The sequence below is a fragment of the Cupressus sempervirens genome, chromosome 11 (assembly GCF_028749045.1).
Source record: "Cupressus sempervirens isolate cs-2001-9-10 chromosome 11, ASM2874904v1, whole genome shotgun sequence".
In the NCBI taxonomy this organism is placed as follows: domain Eukaryota; kingdom Viridiplantae; phylum Streptophyta; class Pinopsida; order Cupressales; family Cupressaceae; genus Cupressus; species Cupressus sempervirens.
The window spans coordinates 187,705,341-187,729,215 of NC_143128.1; the positions used below are offsets into that span (position 1 = coordinate 187,705,341).

Here is a 23,875-nt window from a genome sequence, read left to right on the forward strand (position 1 = left end):
TATTTGCTGCTATTGTTAATTATTGTTTTATTTATATCTGAAAAATATAAACAAAGAAGAAACAATCCTTCTGCAACTTTTGTCTAATTCTCTAAGATCACAAGGAAAGCATAGAAAAATCTATTATTTTAATTAAAATTTATAGAAGTTCAGTGAAAGGATCCTTTTGGGATCTTTCAGTCCAGGGTTCAAAACCCCTAATGATGAGGAGCTAAAAAGTCCTATATTGGCCCATCGTGTTGCTGATGTAAAAGTTGAAATTGAGGAGCAGCGTAAAGTATGGGTCGCGAAGGGTTGCACCATCATGACCAATGGTTGGACTGATAGAGCAAATAGAACACTGCTGAATTTTCTTGTCTCCTCATTAGGTAATTCAATATTGTACTTAGAAAGTTTGAATTTTATAACTTTTATAATTTAGTAGGAAATTGACTGATCATTGTGATTGTACTAAATTTCTTTATTTTTTCTCAGGTTCCACAACTGTTTTTGAAATCAATTGATGCCTCGGGGGAAGACCAAAAATGCTGAGTATCTTTGTGAGGTAATGGAGGAAGTGTTGAAGGAGGTGGGTGCGGAGAATGTGGTGCAAATTGTGATAGATAATGCGGAAAATTATGTTGTTCCTGGTAAAATTCTTAGAGAGAGGCACCGCTTCTTCTTTTGGACCCCTTGTGTTGTCCATTGCCTTGACCTCATGTTGGATGATCTAGGTAAAATTTGTTGGATAAAAAACGTGTAGAGCAAGAAAAGAATATTTGCAAGTTCATATATAATCATAATTGGGTCCTCAACCATATGAGGTGACACACAAAGAATAAACAGTTGTCTCACCCAATGGTCACTAGATTTGCAACAATTTTTCTCATGTTGAAATCATTTCTTAATGCAAAAGTTGGTTTGAAAGATATGTTTGTTTGTGAGGAGTGGACAAATTCATCATATTCAAGGCTCAATGCAACAGTTGAAGTGGTTGATTAGGTTTTTCAGCTAAGTTGCCAATTCGGGTTCGGGGACGAATTCAAGTTTAGGTTTGGGTTCGTGGGTTAGGGAAATTTTTTTTTCCCATTTGGGTTCGTGGGTGGGTTCATGAGTATACACACACACACACACAAGAGAAACATGCATAGTTGCAAAACAAAGTCATTTCACAATATGAACAATTGTTGCTTGATCATTGATCAATGCCAAATGTCAACATTTAACATTAAATACTCGCTCATTAATCTATCTTCATGATTGTAAAGAAAATTATACATTGAATTATGAAATTGCAAAACAAAGACTAGTTCACCAAATAAGAAAGTTTGAAACATGATGATAGATGACAAGTGTTTAGTAGTTTATCAATAATCATAATATCAAATGCCCTTCAAGGGTCAAATGGATCATCATAAAATGAGAGATCAATGGCTTCAACCCCAACTGCAACTATATCTAGATCCTCATCATTGGAACCCAAACTAGTTCCACTAGTCCCATATGTTGCTATAGCATCCTCCTCCTCCTCCTCAGTATAAGAGATTAGATGAGTGAAATGTTTTTTATTAAGTTCCTTTTAGAGTTACATAAGAAAACAATTAAAGAAACACACTCTTTAAAGTTGTTTTAGCCCCGTGTTTGCTGTGGGTTCTTCCGAGTTCACTCTAGCAAGGACCCAAATGAACCCATAGTCCAAACTAAGGACCCTACCCGGACCCACAGGGAACTCAGGGGCAAATCTGGACCGTGCGGTCCCAAACTTGAATCCAGGCAACAAGGGACGAATTCGACTTCTTAAGGTTTTTTATGAGAGTGACTTCAGGGAACCCGTCAAGGAGATTGTGGAGGTAATTTTCCTTTTTGTGCTCATTTCCATTTCATTTCTATTTCATTCCACTATTTTTGTTAAATTTTTAAACACTTGTTTATGTTTACTGACATTGACATTGTTTATTTTTAAATAGAAAACTTAAAGTTTAATGTTTTTTTTTTCACAATGATTGCAGTTCATAGAGCCTCTTATTGTTATCATATGGATTGTTGATGGAGAGAAGCCCTCAATGGCTTACATTTATGAGGGCATGGATAGTGCAAAAGAGGCCATCGAGCTTTTTATGTAGGGAATCATGAAAAATATGGTCCCATATGGGGTGTCATTGATAAGCGATTGCACAATCTACTTCATAGGCCTAGACATGCATCTGCCCACTTTGTTGATCTAGCATATCAATTCAACCCAAATTTTAAGGCTAATGAAGAGGTGTTGAGTGACCTCTATGATGTTATAAAGAGAATGTCACTTGATGCAACTCTTAGAATAGTTATATGTTGAACTAACTGCTAACGTTCCCCTTTGGGATTCGTGACATGGCTTAACCACCTCTTGTGTCCTAGATTGTATCAGGCATTGATAGGTTGATCTTTTGGTGCATCCCCAACTCTAGCTTGTAACAAGTGGTATCAGAGCTTGGTCACAGATTCAAATCTCCTCGAGTATCGTTGAGGGGGGGATTGTTGGACTAACTGCCAATGTTCCCTTTCAGGATTCATAATATGGCTTAACCGCCTCTTGTGTTCTAGATTGTATTGGGCATTGATAGGTAAATCTTTTGGTGCATCGGCAACCCTAGCTTGTACATTATAGTCCGTGAGATAGAGATGTATAAGAAAGCACTAGGAGACCTATTTTCACGAGACTTATGCAAGAAAAACCAGATAGAACTGATGCCTGGTAAAAATATATGATTCAAAATTCAAAATTCTATTTTATTACCACTTAAGAATCTAGAATCTAAGATTGATAAAGTGATATTTATGGAACTGATTTTGAAATTTTCTTGTTTTAGATGTATGGTGGGAGATGTTTGGCAGTAAGGTGCCAAATCTATAGAGAATTGCAATTCGTATCTTGAGCTAGCCATCTAGCACTTCAGGATGTGAATGTAATTGGAGCATGTTACAGCATATACACTCGAAGAGGCACAACAGGTTGACAACAAAAAAGTTGAATGATCTTTTTTTTGTTCACTATGACCTTCGCTTCGACCACAAATAGATTTTGGGCATCAACACATCTCCCATTGTATTAATAGAAGGTTGATAAACAAGAAGAGTAGAACACAGTGGTTGATGATCCTGTCTTTAGTGATGAAGACTTCGAGTGGGTTGATTAAGTTGATTGAGAGGTAGAGGCAGTAGAGGAGCCTAGAGCACGAGGATACCTAGTGCAGGACCGTAAGGCCAAGAGTGATGAATCTGACTCTGACAATGAGGATTATAAGGATGAGGATGGGTATGATGATGAGGAGGATGATCATGTCACTGAGGTTCAACCTCAGACATAGGGAGAGAGGATGGCTCTAGAGGCTTCCATGACCTATCTTAGGTGTACTCATAGGAAGACATAGGCTACTATGAGCCTTTCTTTTGATATATGTTTTGAACTTTTGATTCCATGGATTGCATATTCCATGCAAATTCACATATTGTAGACATTTGACAGATACACTATATTTTAGATTTCTATTATGTTATTCAATTTAACCTTATGTAATTTCTTTCAAAAATTCGCATTTATAGTTACGTGATTTATGAAAAGTTGTATATGTATGCAAACTAGCTTCTATTTATCTCAATTATTGTGTATTTGATGTTAGTTGTCTAAATAATACATGAAGAAAACTTAAAATCCTTATAAATATTTGAATTCCGTGGAGTCCTTGCCGAGTTCGACAAACGAGACCAAGTCCGAGCCCATTTTGGGCCTAATCGAGTCCAAGCCATGTCTGAATTTTCCTATTTTAAGAAATATGCGGATGTTGAAATATCTATAGTGTCTTTCCTTAGTGTTCTTGACATGGCTTAGTGGCCTAATGTGAAATCCTCTAACTACAATGGTAGTGTTTTTCTAAACAAACAAATATTTTGGGAGAACTGACTAGCTCAACTCCTTGCAAGTAGTATTGGGAGCAATTCACAGGTTCAAATCCCCTTGGGTAACGTTGAGGGGGAGATTGTTGGAACACAGCTAGTGTCTCCCTTTGGGATTCATGACATGACTTAACAATCTCCAATGAGATCCTTAACTAGGATAGTAATGGTTTCCTCACAAATGCATTTGATAGGAAAAAATCAACCTGCTCAATTCCTTATAGATGTAGGTTTTATTGTGTTCCTAGTGGTGGTTGAGAATAAGTTTAATGAACAAGTCCAGAAAGGTCTTCCAAATTAGACTAGGGTCACCTTTTTGTAGACGTTGGATGATGATTAAGAAGGTTCTAGGAGATGATGATTTTCTTTGGTAGAATACTCAAGGCAATAATAAGTGCAAGAGATAGTATAGTCCAATGAAAGTTTATTTATGTGCTACGACTAGGCAAGAAATTATAGTTTGTCTATGGCCAAAGAATGGCTCGTAGTTAGTGTACAATACCTATCATTATTATTTGATAATATTGGTTATCCTTTTAGAAATTTGTACAGGTTTAGAGTATTTCAACTTTTTGCTTTCATGCATTTTATCAAGTAGTTTGTATTAACTATAATATCCACATTCAAGAGCACTCATTACAAATTATCAAGCACATATATAATCTAGGAAGCTAAAATTAAGATAAACTATTAAGTTTGAAGTTGATTAATATAAATGGGGGTTTTATTCGTAGAAGGTTTGAGAATGATATTTGATGAATATATGAAATGCCAAACTTCAATGTTGCCCCTAATTGCCTATTCCTTATTTCTAGGTTATGAATGATTACTCAATGATTTTGCACTCTCCAACATTGCAGCAATTATTCATTGGCAATAAGAGTAACTAAAATACTTGAATACCTAAATTTCTTGCTCTTCAAACTATAAATGTTAGGAACAGTCGGGTCAAAAACCTAACGTATGGGTCACAGGATTACTGATGATAATTTTTTTAGGATACAAGTCTATATTTTTTAGCTTTCCAATGCCAAATATTGAGTACTTAGGAGTTTATGTTTTCCTTCTATAAGAAGATCCAAACGGGACACATCTCATTTGGCCATTTTCAACTCTTCTATGTTGGGCATCAAGTAGTCATTTGAATCATCCTTCTATCCATATGGGATAGGAATAATAAAGTGATCTTTTGTGAGATCATACCTCTATCTGAATAGGATAGGTTCTCATATTGGTCTTGCGGCCATAAGGATAGGTAATATGTGAGTGCTTTGATTAGAGACTTGTGAACTCATCAGGAAAAATATGAGTCTTGAGCCCCTTGCTATAAGATATCACATATTGCCCAAATATGGAACCAAGGATCTCTATAAGGAGTACGAATATTTTTAGATCTGCAACCTTTAATTTTGGGCAAACAACCAAGTGCAGAATCACTGAGAAATTACTTAAGATGTAAACACCTTGATTTTTTGGCATCTAGTCATGTACATGTACCTTGCTAGCATGAAATCGTGATGGGACTTTGTTATTTTATAGTTTTATTTATTAGCATTACAAGAATTCACTCTCAACTATAGCCAAGAGAACTGAGTACTAGGAACATTCTTTGTCACCCAGACTACCTATATATCTTGATTCAATGGGATCAAGGTGTTCAAGGATTAACACTCTCTTATTGATATGTAGCTTTCGTCGAACTATATAATAAGTAATTGTGGTGGGTACACAACCCCTTCAGGGCATTAATCGTTCCTAGAAAATGGCACCTGGAGTGTTTGTCAATAATCATGTTTGATAAGAGTATGTTATGTCTACTTATGCATTTGTTTTTTTTAAATTTTACTATCTTTTCTTTGTTAACATATAAGGTTCTCTTCTAAAATTTTATGTATATTTCAACAGTATTCGATTTCAAAATATAAATTTTCATAATGTCCCTAACACTCACTAAGAACACGCTTGATCTTAAGTTTCACTTAGAATGTCTCGATCTGGTTTGACAGTCACTAAGAATGTCTTAGGACTCACTAAGAACACCCTTGATCGTGATATTCACTAAGAATGTGTTGATCTAGTTTGAAATTCACTAAGAATGTCCTTGGCACTCACTAAGAATGCCTTGACATTCACTAAGAATGTCTTGGATCTTGGCACTCACTATGAATGCCTTGATCTCTTGTTGGGTGTTTCTTGATTGCAGATTTCTTCCGTCTTATTTATCTGTCCTCTTTTGCACTAATGATTATGTCTCCATGGTTCTTTATATTTGAAACATAAACTATGTCTTTCTTGGCATTGATGTTCTATACTCCATTTTTCATTACATACATAATTCTTCCCTCAATTATCCTTATTTGAATCTCTATCCATGTTTTTTGTCTTGGTAGAAATCTGAAGAGTTTGATTCAACCTTCTTTGCCTTTCCAATGGCTACCCCCAAGCTTTAGGGCTCAAGTGGCTTAAGAAGTTTTTTGGTGAATTCTTTAGTCATATAAATAGATGAGTGAATCTCTTTCGAGAAAGGGTTGGGACTATAATTGACAACGCTTGGAATTTGCAAGAAAATTTTTCCACTGTTCCAGTTTGTTTGAGCTGAGTTAGTTCTTAGAAATACTATTTAAAGTCCTTATTGTCAAATCTACTAACAAGTCTAGCAAAATTCCCCATAGGATTTTACTTCTTTGTCACTACTCATGTGCTGCTCCTTCCAAATGGTTTATTGCAAACCGAAGTGCATCTTCTTTTGTCATAAGGCTTAAAGTGAAGAAGGTATTCAATTTTTGTAACCATGTGTATGTTGTAAATTTTTTTGATCCATCAAAATTTGCAAGTGTCACTTTGTTGACTTTGTGCTTGAGCTCTTTGTTTACATGCCTTTTGGGTGTCTTCCTTCACTTATCTTCACAAAATTCCCTAAATGAGACCACTTTTCCATCTAAGGTTATAGAGCTGCATAAGCTCTTGCTATGTCTTCAGTTCTAGTCATTGTTTGTTATATTCCTTTGTCTTCTCTTTGCATTTCTTCTCTGGATAAGAATGGGGTTTGGGGTATCCCAACCATGGAAGATACATTATAATGTTTTGAGTGGTTTGAGCTAGTGCCTCTTGGATGGGTAGGATGGCCCTTTAATTATTGATTGATTTCCCATATTTTGCAATCCTTGGACAAGGGCATGATTTGATTTTTCCTTTTAGCTTATCAATGTTTGGTTTGTTTGTTCCATATAGGATCTCATCTCATTGGCTAAGTCATTCATTGCGTCTTTCCTTGTTCTTCTCTCATAAGTTTGCATAAGATTCTACTCTTAGGATGGTAGGATTGTGTTTTGATGCTATTGTAATGTCCCTGTCCTAAGTTGGCTTGGAATTTAAGAACAATCACCTTCACTTCTTATTCTTATCATGTTATTTGATGTGGATTTTGAAATTTATAAGATATTGATAGAGATGATAAATATGCTGATTAGATTACTTAGAGGATAAATGTCCTTATCAATATCATTACTGTACTTGATATGAACTAATATAATTTGATAACACCCCCGATTTAATAAAATGAGATATGATTTTTGTGATCCCTATAGTGATTGAAATATTCTCTTTCTAATGTGATCTTTCTATCCATACAACTGATCACAGTTGTAACACTTATTGTTGTGAACATGCTGACATACTTATACTATATTGAAGGCACTGCTATGGTTGCATTGGATTGTTTTTTCTTTTCTTGTGTTTGATCCTTGATTTTCTTTATATTGCCTGTAAGCTGAAATAGTAATATAGTTCACTTATTATTTTATGCATCCATTCTTGGTGCCGTCTGAGTTCTGTGATAATTTACTTGGTTGCGATTCTTGAGCACTTTCGGTATGAAGCATAGATATCTTGGCATGGCTTTCTAAAGGGTATGTATTCTTTTTTAAGATTTCGAAAACATAGGGGTAGGGGTATAAAATGCTTAGCATATTTAAATAATTGTTTGATTCTTATCTCCATTAGAATCCCAATGCCACGTGATATTTCTGTCCTAAGGTAGCCTCTCAAGATTGAATAAAGCAAGATATCCTGGTATCTAAAGAAGGGATACGTTCTCCAAATATATATGTGCAGTAAGAATGGATGTCATTGAAGGAACATGACTCTTCATTTTATGAATGATTCATGCCTTCCCATATAATTTGAATGGTTACTCCACTCGCGGTCTTTCCAAGTAATGGACAGCTAGCTGATTATTGTTAATGATTATTACTCAAGGTTTATCATATTACAATATGCCGCCCATGTATGTTTTGTAATATCTACTAGTATGCAAACGTTAACAAGGAGGATATACGGTCATGTCTCTATGGATATTGTCTTCCCATTCTTTTGTCTTCATATCCTTAAAATTGTTGACATGTTAATGAGTGTCATGTTATCGTTTGAACCCTCATTTTTGACTAAAATCAATAAATGACAATTATCTCTGCTTTTAATGTTTTTATCTCCTATGGACAATCACATAGTTTGTACCCAAATTCTTGGGTTCTACCATAATTGACTAACTTGAATATGGGATGACAAAGTATGGTGAGAGCAAATTACAAATTTATAACTTCACATCTGTAATATCCCTTTAATTAATCAAATTGTAAATTGTTTTAATGATTAATATTGATATACATTTTATTCACGATGTTGAACATTCATAAATATTTAATAAATTATAAATAAGAATGTAAATTCAGTAGATTATAAATGAAATAAAAATGTAATAAATTATATTACAAATGTTATTATCAATCAAATATTAATACCCAAATGTTATATTATATTATATAACAAATGTTATATCTAATCAAATATAATATAACTCTTATTAAAAACAATTAATACAACATAATATTTAATTATATGGTCACACCTTTTGTGAACGCCGCTTCCACCAATGAGAAGCGATATTTAGTTAGGGTTACGGAAATGAAAAAAGCAAGGAACGAGTTTGGAATTAAAAAGAACAGTAAAGAAAAAGGTTGGAATAAAAATAATAGTACAGAAGTGCGAAATCCCTCTCCCTCCACGTGAAGTCTGCAGCAGATATAATCATTGACTTCGGCCTCTGTCAAAGCATAGACTCTACGTAGGACTGACGCCAAGTACAGTCACTGCGCAACATTGGATTGACTACGTAGAACTATGTCTTTTGAATGTAAATGGTTTTGATAAGATTATTTTAGAGTTAAATCTGTTGTATTATCTAAAATTAAAGATATAAATACTCTGTCAGGATTTCTTATAAGAGTTCCAAAAAAAAGGACATTACAACATCCCATGATCGACGTTTCTTTTCTTAATTGGTCTTGCATCAAATTAATTACAATTTATATGAATCACTATTTTATTAGTATCTATTTGACTGATTGTGCAGTGATTGATAGTTATCAAATAATCTTATTAATTCAATGACACCTTTATGCTTCCACCGGTTGATACTTCTGATATAGATATCGATTATCATGAATCAATATAATCGATAGTCTATAGGTGATGATGTGTCATATGAATGGCTTTTGCAAGGTTGCTATATGATTGCTGACCTCATAATTTTTTTCCAGCCTATATAACAACGATATTTTGGTGTCTCAAATCAACCATGTTATAAAAATGTAATATATATTATGTTTAATTATTATTTATCTATCTTCACATTTGATATTCTAATTATTATTCATTTCTTTAGATGGGATAGTATATTGTTGAGTTGATGGCAACTTATGAGTTCTTCTCAGTTTTATTTTAAATGTTTTATTATTATAATGATTAGGGTATATTGGTATTTTTATTAAATGGATAATGTAATATATTAATAGATTGGCTTATATTTTTTGATTAATTTATTTCTGTTATTTATTTTTAAATTATGTGTTGGAAATGGGGACATCACATCGAAGCTTTCCAAATCTCACCAAGAGATATCTAAAATGAAATCCCAAAATCATGTCCAAATGAATGAGGCTTTCCTACTTTTAATGCTCAAAGTTGTGACCTCTCAACTCCTTTCTCCTGTCTTTTCATCTTATTCCTCCTTTGTCACTTTTTTGTCCATTTTATAATATTGAATTGATCTTTTAATAAGTTTACATTATGCTCTGATAAGTCAATTTTGATATTACATGAATATGTCCTTGAACTTTCTAATGTCCCAAAAAGGCAACATTATAAAAGAGGTGGGAGAGACTCATCTTTAGGAGGTATATCTTTCTTGTATGAAGAAATAAGGGTCTTTTAGGATGCATAGACTCTTGGCAAGGCAAATAGTCATTTCCTTTCTTGATACATGAGCCAGCCATAATTTTATTGGTGTATGCTTTGCAGCCAAGCATGGGATTCAGACACAACAGTTTGAAGGTATACAAGTTAAGTTGTTGATGGTTACACTCTTAAATGTGATAGGATGATTTCATATTTGCCTATGTGCCTAAATAATTTTGATTTCAAAGCTGAATATAATGTGGTATGCAATCAACCATTGGCTCCATGATCTTGGAGAATTTTATCTCAAGCTCAGGGACATGGACATGAGGTTTGAGGTACATGGCAAGATTCATCTTCTTAAGTCCATCCAAGAAAGCACATTGAGAGTTATTAGACTTATGTAGAAGGAAAGGTTGATTAGGCATGACATAGTTGAGTAGGCAGCATAGTGTAGATTGATGCCCACACAAGATACATTGGAAAAGCCAACATGCCCTTTAGACATACAAGAGACAAACCTCCCGATAGAGGCATATCACTGAGCTGGAAGAGGGATCTCAGCCCGTTATGGTTACTCCATACTGGCATTGTAAGCAGTTGAAGGATGAGATAGAAAAGACCATTAGCGATTTGTTGTCTCTAGGACATGTCAAGCACAATTTAGCACCCTTTGCTTCATCTATTGTCATGGTGAAGAAGAAGGATGTGCATTGATTACAAGATGTCAAGTGAAAGGACAATAAAAAATAGGTATCCTATCCTATGTATAGATGAGTTGACTAATGAATTACATGGGGCATGTTTCTTCTCCACGATTGATTTGAGGACAAGTTAACATCATATTCGAGTGAGAGATGACATAGAGAAGACTTCTTTTAGATGTCACTGTGAACACTTTGAGTTTTTGGTTATGCCTTTTGGCTTAACCAATCCACCTCCCACTTTCCAATCCACCATGAATAGGGTCTTCCTCAACCACTTGAGGAGACTTTTCCTCATTTTCTTTGATGATATATTGATTCATGGTAAGACTAGGGAAGAACATCTTTCTTATCTAGATACAATTTTGGTTATTATTGACAAGGAGTCCTTGTATGGCAAGGAGTCCAAATATGCTTTGGGCATGACATATTTTCTTTATTTAGGCCACATTATTAGTGCAAAGGGTGTACGCATGGAGCCTAAGAAGGTTCGTGTCATTGTTGAGTGGCCTGCTGTAGAGAATTTCACACAACTCAAAGGTTTTGTGGGGTTGTGTGCCTTCTACCATTAGTTTGTTAATATTTTCTCATGGCATGTTGCACCACTTACAAACTTGACACAAAAGGGGGCTTTTTTATGGACTCCTCGGGCACAAGAGTGTTTTGAGAAGTTCAAGTAATTGATAACATTATACTCACTTCTTGCCTTGCTCGATATTACCATACTATTTGAGCTGCATTGTGATGCCTTGGGGGAAGGCATTGTGTTGTACTTATGCAAGACCGTCATCATATTGCTTTTGAGAGTAGAAAGCTCAGAGGTCTTGAGAGAGTTATTGTGTGTATGACAAGGAAATGTTGGCCATTATGCACACTTTGGCCCAATTCATGCAATATTTAGTGGGTAGAAAATTATGCATTAAAATCCATAATAACAACTTGAGACATTTCCTTGGACAATGAGACTTGATTGGGCATCAGAAAAAATGGGTTAGTAAATTGCATTGTATGACTTTGACGTTTCTTATGTCAAAGGTACAAAAATGTTGTAGGTGACTTTCTATCTATATGCCCCCATTTGAGTTCTATGATTGAGATTAGAGGATTGGAAGCACTTGATTGTTGAGTATGTCATTGATCCAAGGGCTTCTAGTATTATTGATGGGTCTATACAAGACAACAAGTACTCTATTGTAAATGAGTTAATCATTTACGAAGGTAGAATGCTTTTGGTCTCAAGGTCTAAGTTTTAAAACATAGTGCTAAAGACCTTGATTCACCCTTAGTTGGTCATCCCGAGTATTTCAAAACTTAAAGGCAGGTACAAGAGAGATTCACATGGAAGGCACTAAAGGAAGATGTTCTTCATTATGTTAGAGAGTGCTCTATTTGTCAGCAAAACAAATAGGAGCATACTTATCATGTTGGGTTGTTGTAGCCGCTTCCTATTCCTGAGAGGAAGTGGAGATGTTTATCCATGGACTTAATTATGGGTTCATCGAAGCCCCAAGGCATTACACATATGTTGTGGTAAATAGGTTGATGAAATAAACCCACTTTTTCCCAATTTCTGCTAGGTTTTCAGCTACATAAGGAGCAAAGTTGTTTATGGGGGAGGTATTCAAATTGAACGACTTATCATAGAGCATTGTTAGTGGTAGAGAGTCTATGAGTCATTTTTTGTCGGACCTTTTTAGATTTTGTGGGACCAAATTGACCCCGAGTACTAGCTACCACTCTTAGAGTGATGGGCAAACTAAGATTGTTAATAAATGGGTGGACGAGTACCTTCAAAATTATGTGGTGGGCAACAATGAAATTATGTGGTGGGCAAACAATGAGCTTAGATGAAGTGGATTTACTCATGTGATTTTTGCTACAATTTGACTCATTGTATGTCTATGCAAATGACACCATTCAGGGTGCCTTATGGTTACAATGCACCTGGCATCCTGAAGTTGTTGTTTAGTGACAACGAAGTCCCTTGTGTTGGTGACCTCTTACAAGAGAGCCAAGATATTATGAGAGCATTGCGGAATAAAGGGCACAAAATTAGCAAAAGTAGTATGCTGATCAGAGGAGAGTTGGGTGGTAATTTGAGATTGGGGATATGGTGTATCTGATAAAATAGCCATGGAGGTAGTTCACTCTCAAGAAGACTTGAGAAAAGAATTTCAAGCCATGTTATTATGGGCCTTTCAAAATTGTCCGATAGGTTGGCAAGGTGGCTTATGAGCTTGATTTTCTTGAAGATAATAGGGTGCATAATTTATTTCACATGTTGTACCTCAAAAAAGCGTTAGGATTACATATTGTTCCTTTTATTACTTTACCACCGTTAGATGACAAGTGGAAGTTGAAGTTGATTCACGAGGCTATTCTTGAGTTCAGAGAGTAACATCTACAAAGATGAGTTATCAAGGAAAGTCTTGTAAAGAGAGATCTGCCGGTAGAGGATTGTACTTAGGATTTTGAGTATATTTCACAACATCCAGCTTTATGATTGCTTAAGAACAAATATTCGCGAGGGAGGATTGTAATGTCCCTTTTAGCTGGTGCCCAGTGCTGGTGTTGTTAGCCTCTCATTGCGACACTTGTGGGCTTGTGAATGGTGGTGTTTGGGATCCTAGCTTTGCTAACTTTTGTTTGGTTTAATTTGATGAATTTACAATTTGTAGCAAGTCAATTTATAGCCAGTTTCTATAGTGGGCATGACTCTTAGGTGTGTGGTTTTAATTACGAGCATCTAGATTTTCAATGAGTCAATTGTGGAATTTAATAAGCTGCTAATCATTAATTAAGTTTTATTTAATTAATGATTAAATTTAAGTGTATATTATAAGTTGGCATGTGCATTTCATGATTTAATTATACTTGACATTGGAGGCCTATGTTATGGAGGGAAATGCCATTATAATAATATATCACAAAAAGTAAGAAAATATATGAGTTCAAATTAATGTGAAGAGTAATGTTGAAGCTCCTTGGTCAATTCAGACAAGTTGAAAATATGAAGGCAAAAAGGAATAGAATCAAACTCCTTGTGCATGCATTTTGTTACTTGTGAAAAATGTGATTTGTGCCAAGGGTTTCGGATTTTGTGAAGTAGGCGAATTGTAAATTCTTAGGGCTCTAGCACATTGAATTGGTTTCTTTAAGACCAATAAATTGTGCCAACGATGGCCTCAACCAGAGGTCACATTAGAGGTTAATTGGATGATTGATCAAATTGCTAAGGGGGTTCAATGTTTCAATTCAAAAAATTTCTATGAAGTCATGAATGGGTATTATATGTAGATCGCAACTATTAGTTTAAGGTTACGTACATTCTTCTCGCTTCCACGACTTTCATACTGAAACAACATTCATAATTTATAGGCTGCAATATTAATTTGGAGAGTCTACATTGCAAGGAAAGGGATCGAGTTTTCCTGTAAGTGCAAACACTACAATCTCTGGCATCCACGTCAAAGAATTCTACACTATTAGGTTGCTGCAATCAATTTTAAGGATATTCAACGTCATTCACAAACCATTCTAAGTTTCTTAGATAATTTAAAATAAATGTGTAGCACATATATTAGCGTTGTAATATTCATCTACAAATAGTTAGCAAATAAAGCTTGGAAGTGCATTATTGAGCAATTTCCATTTGAATTTTCATGCACTGTAATTATCTTAATTCAAAAATAATAGAAAATAAAACATATAACTAGCAATTCAAAAACAAAAAATAAAATTCCAAAACCTAAAAAATTAAGTAGTAGTGGTTAGAGTTTCAATCCATGATGGGTTATTACAATCTACCTAGATTGTTGCAACAGTTTATTGCACAACTCATCCAATTTCAAGGCAAGATTACACGGGGTCCAACTCAAATGCCCTACTTTCTATAGTGCGTCCTCCCCAAATAGATTATTCATTTGATAGAACCGGGTCACTAGAGAATGGGCTTTAGTTCCATTGTCGGTTGACCTGACGAAGAGCCCAATGACAGAAGAAATTTTGAGCATCACAATAAAGTGTTCATAGGAGTGGTAAACTACTAAACTCTTCAATGTAATCACCACCATGTCCTTCTCTTCCATCTTACGACCAATCGACTCCAATTGATTGCATATATCCTTGATCTTCTTAAGATGCTCATGTACAGTCATCTTCTCATCCATCATAAGGGAAAACATGTTTTTCAGAAAGAATGTTGGGTTGTTGTCAGATATATCAAGAAGACATGACAAGTGATCCTAAAGCTCTTTAGTTGTCTTGCTTGATGGTACTTCTAGAAGCATCTCATCGGTGACTATTAATTTTAATAAATCCGCCTTTCAGTTATGCTGAACAAACTTGTCTTGGGTATTGCCCATCATTTAGTATGAATAGTGGTACCTAGAATGACCACATTTAAACATCGATGCTCAAAAATTGAAACCATCCTTTGTTTCTAGGCATTATAGTTTTTGCCTTTGAACTATTGATTGCCTTACGACATGATGTTAGTCAACAATGCCATCTGTCCCATTTTTCAATGAGGTCAACTTCTCACAAAACTTAAAGTTCTGAGTTTTCTGCCAAAAACCGTTAGAAAAGAACTGACACAAACTTGAAAGAATTACTCAAAAAAAACCTGATATTTTTGTGAAAGTCATTCAAAAACAAAAAAAACCTTGAGACTAAAGAACCCACCAATTATATCAAAAACCATGGGTTGTCACATCGTAGAAAACCCACTAATTTTTCTTAACAATCATGCAAAAATCAGAGACCACAAATTTTGTAGAAAAGCCAAAAAGCTTTCAGCAAACCCTGCATTGTGGGAAAATCATGAGCAAATATCCACAAAAATTTCAGACCACCAATTATTCGCTTGCATGATTTATTAATAAAAAAATTGATCGATAATTTTTTTTGGAATGGAGTTCTAGGTAGAAGGGTACTTGTTTATTCAATGACTCGTCAACTGCTCTAATACCATGAAACTATAAAAAACTAAATGAATTATTATTACCAATGCACTGATTGTATAGAGTTTACAAATGCTATAAAAAGCTTTAACAGGGAAACAAAGTCATCTAAATAAAAACGATGACTAGTGTTATTATTTTAATGTTACATGTATATTGACAATAACTCCACATATTGAGCATTGAGTTTGACTACTGAAATGTTGCCGGTTAAGATTTTATGATGTTTAAATGGCATTATATATATATATATATATATATATATATATATATATATATATATATATATGCAAATTTCTGTTTATTTTAAATTTTTTCTATATTTATATAGCCCCCGTTGCCATCCCCAAAATTGGCAAAAACATTTGCTGTCCTGGAACTCTGCCCCCGTCTATTGTTGTCCCCATCAAGGAAACCTAAAGTAACACTGATGACGACTAAAAATGGAACTGATTAAGACAATTGAAAAATAAAGCCTAAATGACTATTAACTAAGACCATAAAATAACGAGCTAAAAATAGCAAGAACCTAGGATTCTAAAATAGTCTAATAGTTATTGGACCTCTTCTTGCATCTGAAACTTGATTACAATGATAGAAATTGATCATAAATGTGGGCTGAGTGTTTTTGAAGAACATTTTAAAAAAATTATGCATTTCAAAATGTTTGGTGAAATTGCCATGATTTTCTCCAAGTTTTGTTAAGTCTTGAGTTTTTAATTTTCTTGGGCCCTATTGAGTAATTTTCTTGTTCAAGCTTTACAGCTAAGCTTATAGTTATAGTGTTTGGAACTTTGGTGTCATTTAATCCTTGTGTTTTTACTTTGTTTAGTATATTTCTTTAGCTTAAGCAATGCAAATGTGTAGTTATAAAATTAATTAATTTTTATTATTATCAAAAAGCATAAATTCCATTGCCTTGCGAAAAAGCGTTTCAGCTTTTTACACCAAGCACATGCGATCTTGTTAGTTTCTTGATCACGTGTATTGTTTGTTCACAGCTGTATGGTATTTTGTAATTTTGTTTTTGGTTATCCCATTAATGGCTCCTCTGCTGTTCACTCAAGTCCTAGAACTTGCCATTGTAAATTGGTGTACTGTTCAGTGCCACTGACCTACTTATGGTCACCCGTAGACATTAATATATGTATAAATTAGGACTTTATCTCACATGCAATTCATTTCTTTATCCAAGTCTCATGCTAAACTTGAAGTAAGAATGTCACAACGCCAGTTTGTTCACTGTGCAGGCAGTTCACTGATTTTTACATTCACTCTGTGCAGGTCACAACACTAATAAGATATAATGCAAGGAAAGTAACTTTAAGTATTGGGGATGGTGCAAATGATGTCAGTATGATTCAAGCTGCTCATATTGGTGTTGCAGTTAGGGGACAAGAAGGAATGCAAGCAGTGATGGCAAGTGACTTCGCAATTTCTCAATTCAGATTCCTAACAGACCTCCTACTTGTTCATGGAAGGCTATCTTACGTTAGAATTTCAAAGGTGAGTGTGCAGACCACACGTATTGGTTTATTGACTATAATTATTAGGATACCACGCTACGATTGCTTAGTGGAGTACTTCATGTGCTTGGAATTTGCCTACAGATACTCATTTTGGTTTTTGCTTCATGTAATCATCTTACCTTTTAGTCCGTATATTCTTTCCCTGATGACTTGCTGATGCAATTTATGTGGTTTATTTTTGTTCTTTGGAGTGACATTAACAGGTGGTAGCATACTTCTTCTATAAGAATATATTGCTTACGTTGACACAATTTTGGTTCACCTTATTTTGTGGCTATTCAAGTACAAACTTTTATGATGATTGGTATCAATCATTTTACAATATCCTTTTCACTTCACTTCCAGTTTTTGCCATTGGTATCTTCGACCAGGTACACAAACTTATAAGTTGGTAGCATTTTAAAGAATAGCTGAGTTGAAATCTATTTTGTAATTTACTTGATTGGCAAGATTTTTTAATTGATTTAACATAAATGATATTATAAGAAACTAAACATTTCTTTCCATTCCAATGGCAGGATGTAAGTCCTAAAGTTTCAAAGCAGTGCCCTCAATTATACAAAACTGGCATTGCAAACTTGTATTTCAGATGGCAGCTTTTAGGAAGATGGTTGTTTTTCAGTATTTTTCAGTCATTTATCATATTCTACTTCTCAATTTTGACTGGATCTGGTGGGAAAAGACTTGGGAAAATTCTTGGCCAGTGGGACGTGGGGACACTATCATTTTCATGTGTTGTTATTGCTGTCAATCTTCGACTTTTGATAGGCAGCAGCTTCCTGACAGTTTGGCACTTTGCCAGCATTCTTGGAAGCTTTGTTCTGTGGTTTATCTTTCTCATCTTCTATACCTCGATATACTCTATTTGGGATTTCAAGGTATTTATTCTCTAACCAATATGTTCTCAAGTTGATCATATAAAAACTTATTTTGATAATTGTTTTTGTTGGCAGAACTAATTAATGCTACATGCAGGTTAATGTTTATGGTCAACTCATTGTCCCCATATCCACCCTAGATTTTTGGTTCATTCTTTGTCTTTCTCCAGTAGCAGTCTTGGCAGCTGATTTAGCTTTTGAAGGGTGTGTCATAACTTCCTCAATTTAGTACATATGTCTTCTGTTCCTGCTTTCTTGTTATAATAAATGATGTTTTCTTTTGATATGTAAACATTAACAGATTAAACTGGTCTTCCAGATTTCAAAGAATATTTATACCATATGACTATCAAATCATTCAAGATGAGGAGCTCTCCTTAAGAGGAAGGTGTGTAGAAATTATTGACAATGTTTTTGTTGTTTCAAGTGTAACTTTCTGGGTGACATTTAAAGTTAATCAATCTAGTTCTCTATACCTAGATAAATGCTTAAGGGTCTGATAATAAAATTCTGATTAGATTGTGGCAAGCATAGAGTTGTGCGTATGATATTGCAGAAAGCACAGCCCAATATTAAAAATATGTATTAGAGTGTTTGTCAACTTATGGAAATATGCTTTGCTTCATTCTCTATGCATAGGATAAACGTTTTCTTACTTTGCAAAAATCATGAGAGTTCCATATAAACATTTTTTGTATAAAGCATTGCTTTCATGTGTATTCACAGAAATAACCAACAACTTCCTATAGGCTTAAGAGCTTGGCTGCTTCAACCTTCATAAGGTGACAGGAAATTAAGCTCCCCTATTTCTGCTTTAGTTATGTTGTCTGAAGTAAAATTGTTGATTAGCATGTTTTAATTGTTGGCCTTGAATATCGATTCTGAAACTTTTCCTGTCAGCATGTGCAGTTTAAAATAATATCTTGAGGAGAAGCAGTTGGAATTCGACAATTCAATTTATTTTTTCTGCAATAATTGGTTCAACTCAGATATATTGTCTGAAAGGGAACATTTTGACACAGAAAATAAATATAATATCACCTGCGGGACTAGACAAGCCACTTAGAAGTAAGCGCATTTTATTTGTCAATTTTTGTAAATAATTTTAACAGGCATACATGCTTTCCTGTAGTGATTACTTCTGTAATCCCTTTTTAATACTTAGTGGTTACTGATTAATACATTTCAATCCTTTGAATTTCAGTGTTTCCCCTTACAAGCAGCTACAATCAAAATGAATAAGCTGCAAAGGTGCTGGAAATGATATTCAAGATGACATTGGCCCTTGTGAGACAAACCCTTTATGATCCCTACAATCAAAATTAATAAGGTGCAAATGCACTAAGTGATATTTGAGGCAACATTGTTACTGGAGGCATAGCGTATTTCTTAATTGTTTATCTTGAAGCTTTTGCTTTCATCTTCAATTAATCCAGAGGTAGCTATTGTTACTGGAGGCATAGCGTATTTCTTAATTGGTTATCTTGAAGTTTTTGTTTTCATTTTCAATTAATCCAGAGGTAGCTATTATGTTTTTCTACTGGTAGCCTTTGGATGACCTACCTTTTATAGGTCCTATGTATCTTAATGTGGAAATCAAGAACAATATCAGAAGTGCTAAAAATAGGTCTCCATGAAGTTTCACACCCCTAATACATTTTTTCTCAACCTATCCTTATTAGAATACTTGATTATTGTTGTTGGTAAAGTTATAAAATGGCCGATGGGTAGATTAGCATGTTGTCAGTAATGTTATAAAATAGCTGACAGGTAGATTAGTATCCGAATGGGCGTGACGGTTGAGTCACCTCTTTGGAATGGTACATGTACACTGTCCGGAATGGACTTTGGATCATCATTGTAATCATCCTTGGAAGCACTATGTAATCTCTTCGGCATATATGCAAATAATAAAATGAGTGCTGCTGTGTTACATGTTCTTGTCTATTGTCTGTATGCATTAAACCATTTACCCCATATAATAAACATTTGGCGCTGTTGCCCAGTGGACCTAGAATGAAGGCAGCGGAATGAAAACTAATGCCGATTCAGCTTAACAAAAATAAGAGTAAGGTAAAGGAAAAAGATAAAATATGCACCGCACAAGGGAATTTAAGTTTGGCACAACAGGCCGAACGCAGATGGAGGTTTCAGCAGATTGCTGATGGACACCGAAACACCGAGGAATTTTTGGAAGAGACTCGATAGCGGTTGGATTTGGTGGAAGAAACAAGGGAGGAATTCCTTAACCTATATACGTCGAGGGAAGAGAATCCAGATGGAAGGGAATTAACTTGCACGACTTGGAGTGTCGAGGGAGCACGAGCGTGGAGTGAACTCTTTGTCCACGGTACACCTCCCAGACAGACAACTTTGCTTGAGGAAACCTCTTTTTCACCAAGTAACACGGCTGTTGGAAATAAGACAACTGTCCAAAATAGCGCAAGTGTACAGAACAACGTAGGTGTTGCGCAGAACAACGTGTGTGTTGTGTAGAACAACTTAGGTGTGCAGAACAGTGCGGGTGTTGTGTAGAACAACGCAGGTGCTCAGAACAACGTGGGTACCCGGAACAGCACGGGTACTCAAAATCGTGCGGGTACTTTCAATAGTGTGGGTGCTTAGAATAGCACGGGTGCTCAGCAAGTACCTAAGAATCAAAAGAAAGTAATGACGACAGGTGCCAAAAGAAAATTACCAAAATTTAATGGTGATAGAACGACAGATCCAATCATACATTGCCAGACGTGCGAAACCATATGGACAACAAATGGCATGACGGATGAGGATGATTGGGTCAAACAGTTCCCAACAATCCTACGGGGTGTGGCAATTGATTAGTTTTCAGACGCCAACCCTCAAAAATTGACTACATGGGCGGGAGTTAAAAAGGAGTTTATCACTGAGTTTGAATTTTTGCAAGATGACAATGAGATAGTAGTAGAAATCTACACCACAAAGCAGGGGAAAAATGAAACAGTCCATGTCTATGCCAAAAAACTAAAAGAATTAATAAATAAAATGGAAAGTAAGCCAACAGATGGCCTAAAAAAGAGATGGCTCATTGAAGGACTACGCCTGGAGTTAAGGAAAAAAATGAATATTGTGCCACCATCATCATACACTAAAGCGTACAATTAGGCGATGGACTTAGAGAGTGAACAAAAAACAAAAAAGAAGAAGAAAAGTAGCTCATTTGACTTAGATGACTCTTTTTCGGAAGGAGATAGCAGTGGTGATGAAAAAGACAGTAAGAAGGTCTGCGCTCTCTAGAAGGATATGATCAGAATGATGAAAGAATTTAAGAATATGCAAAAAGAGATGAAGGAAACGAGCTATGGTGCACAAAATGCAAGATAGAAGGTCACATGAAGGGGTCATGTCCGAAAAACCAATGCTGTGATAGCTGTCAGATTATGGGACATTCCACAAAAGAATGCCCCTTCAATATGAAAACAAGAGGGCATCAACAAGTGCTCCTGACATAGGAGGCTTCTGCGTCAGGAGGGAGCAGAAACACAAACAATGATGGTGTCACTTTGGGTGGGTACAAAAATAATAGAAAAGGGCAAAACAATAATACCAACAACAATACGAACAATAATAATGAGAGCCACAGTCGAAGTACAATGCAAACGGCTGCTCGATGGTTCAATGCCGAGTATGCAATTTGTGAGGCCACTTTGCACGGAACTGTACATCAGTAAACACACCAAAGTTGTTATGTAGATGGTGCAATCATAGAGATCATGAAGATGCCAAGTGCCCGAAATTCAGGAGTCAATTTGATCAGCATTGGCATGGACGAAGAAGAAATCTTGGCAATCACTCGTAAACAAGCAAAATTGTACCCTAGCCTGACGGAAGAAGCGGAAATTGAGAAAGTGACGCAGGTAGAGAAATCACAATTGAAGGAAACTATCGGTACCTCAGCGAGGAACTACGCAAAACAAAACATCATAAGGCAGATACTACAAATTGAAATACTAATCAAGTTAAATGATTTGATTCTCACAATGCCTCAACTATGGACAACACTCACAAACATAGCGCAAATTGCTTAATCACCCAGAGAACACGAAAGGGAGAAGGAAAGTGGAGCAAATGCAACGGACCTAATGCTGCTAGCCCTCACATTCGGATGACATCCAATGGTCATAGAGATGGGTATATTAGAAAGGTTCCTTTCAGAGACAATTGTGGATGGAGGTTCAAGGGTAAACATCCTACTAGAAGATACCTAGAAGAATTTGGGGCAGCTGACGTTTTGGCCACCTATGTTCTAATTACTAACAATGGACCAACACGACATTAAACCTCTCGAGGTCCTAATGGCACAACAAGTGACTATTGGAACATAGTCGTCCCTACTCGACTTTGTCATCATCCTGCTAAAGAGGAGAGGATATGATGCCATTTTGGGTTGAGGATGACTTGTACAAGCAAGGGTTAAGCATGACTAGAAGAAGAATACCCTATCAATGGAGTGTGAAGGTAGAAGATTCATAATTGACCTACACGCACAAATGGTAGGTGAGGAGGCAACGTCGTCGGATTCTAAAGGCAAAGGTGGAGGGGATGACGAGGGGAAGAAGAGAATGGAACCTGATGAAGAGTTAGTTTAGAGATTGGAAGAAGGGTCAAATGAGGATGATCTAGATTTAGTGAATGAACTATTTCACTGGCAGATAGTGGATTACGAACTCTTCCCAAGCTGCAATATGTTGGGCGTCGAAGAAGAAAAAGGAAGAAACGAGTTCTTAGAGGAATATAGTGAACTAAAGGAAGGAGAAGCACAGGTGGATGAAACACTAGCCCATACGTTCAATGAAGATAAGATGATAAAATATGAAGAGACCACAATACAAACCATAAACCTCGGAGATCATATTGAACCAAAAAACATACTGGTGGGAGAAGAGAGAGCTTTGACCTACGCGGAGAAGAGAAGAATACACCGTACAGCTGGAAATTTATACGAAGAAACCTAGAGGTGCACCATACAACAAGCATAGGGCAAGGGAAAAATACCATACAGACCAGAGGCTTTGTACGGACAAGGAGCTACCACCATACGACCTTTTGGAAGCAGGCAAGGAAGTACTATATAGCCTAGACAAAATAACCATACGGATTCAGGAAAGGACCGTACGAACTAGCCATGGTATCATATGGTACCATACGGATAGGAGTACAATATCACTGTACAGTACATGAACAAAACCATATGGCCACAAAGGGGGATACACATTGCCTGACAACACTGTATGGTCAAACAAGGTAACTGTACGGGTGACCAGAAGAGGCTACTGTATAGACACATGCACTGTCTATAAAGGAGAACGCACCGTACGACCTTCTGTACGACAAAAGATAAACATAGGGTTGTACAGACATATAAGAGCATTATTGGGAGGAAGAAAGTATCGTACGTTGTATGGAGGAGCAATTAAAACAACAAAAAGACATGGAAGTGGTCATATGAGGATATTCTGTATGACTGTACGACTCAAGGAAAGAAAAAATCAAGCACTGTACATTATCAGCATACATGAAAGTGAAAAGTGCAAAAGTTGTACAACCAAGAAAGAGAAGTTTGGATTGTATGCCTAGAAGTTGAAAGAAGTGGTTGTATGGTCCTTGCAGGATCGGTGGGA

The 23,875-nt window shown here is 35.8% G+C and overlaps 1 protein-coding gene across 6 annotated transcripts in view; it reads left to right on the plus strand.

Annotated features, from left to right (window-relative positions):
• Positions 1-19,842, plus strand: part of LOC149528823 (phospholipid-transporting ATPase 3-like) — a 264,933-nt gene extending 245,091 nt beyond the window's left edge. For 3 of the 6 annotated variants that reach the window (XM_089811274.1, XM_089811279.1, XM_089811280.1), the window contains 8 exons: positions 17,096-17,317; positions 17,544-17,711; positions 17,859-18,218; positions 18,316-18,422; positions 18,520-18,606; positions 18,945-19,000; positions 19,128-19,286; positions 19,423-19,842. In XM_089811274.1, coding sequence (XP_089667400.1) covers positions 17,096-17,317; positions 17,544-17,711; positions 17,859-18,218; positions 18,316-18,422; positions 18,520-18,606; positions 18,945-18,999 — 999 coding nt within the window. In that variant the 3' untranslated portion in view covers position 19,000; positions 19,128-19,286; positions 19,423-19,842. Of the gene's footprint in view, positions 1-17,095; positions 17,318-17,543; positions 17,712-17,858; positions 18,219-18,315; positions 18,423-18,519; positions 18,607-18,944; positions 19,001-19,118; positions 19,287-19,422 lie in introns of all 6 variants that reach the window. The other 3 variants (XM_089811275.1, XM_089811278.1, XM_089811277.1) reach the window with 3 other exon arrangements.
• Positions 19,843-23,875: the final 4,033 nt, after the last annotated feature.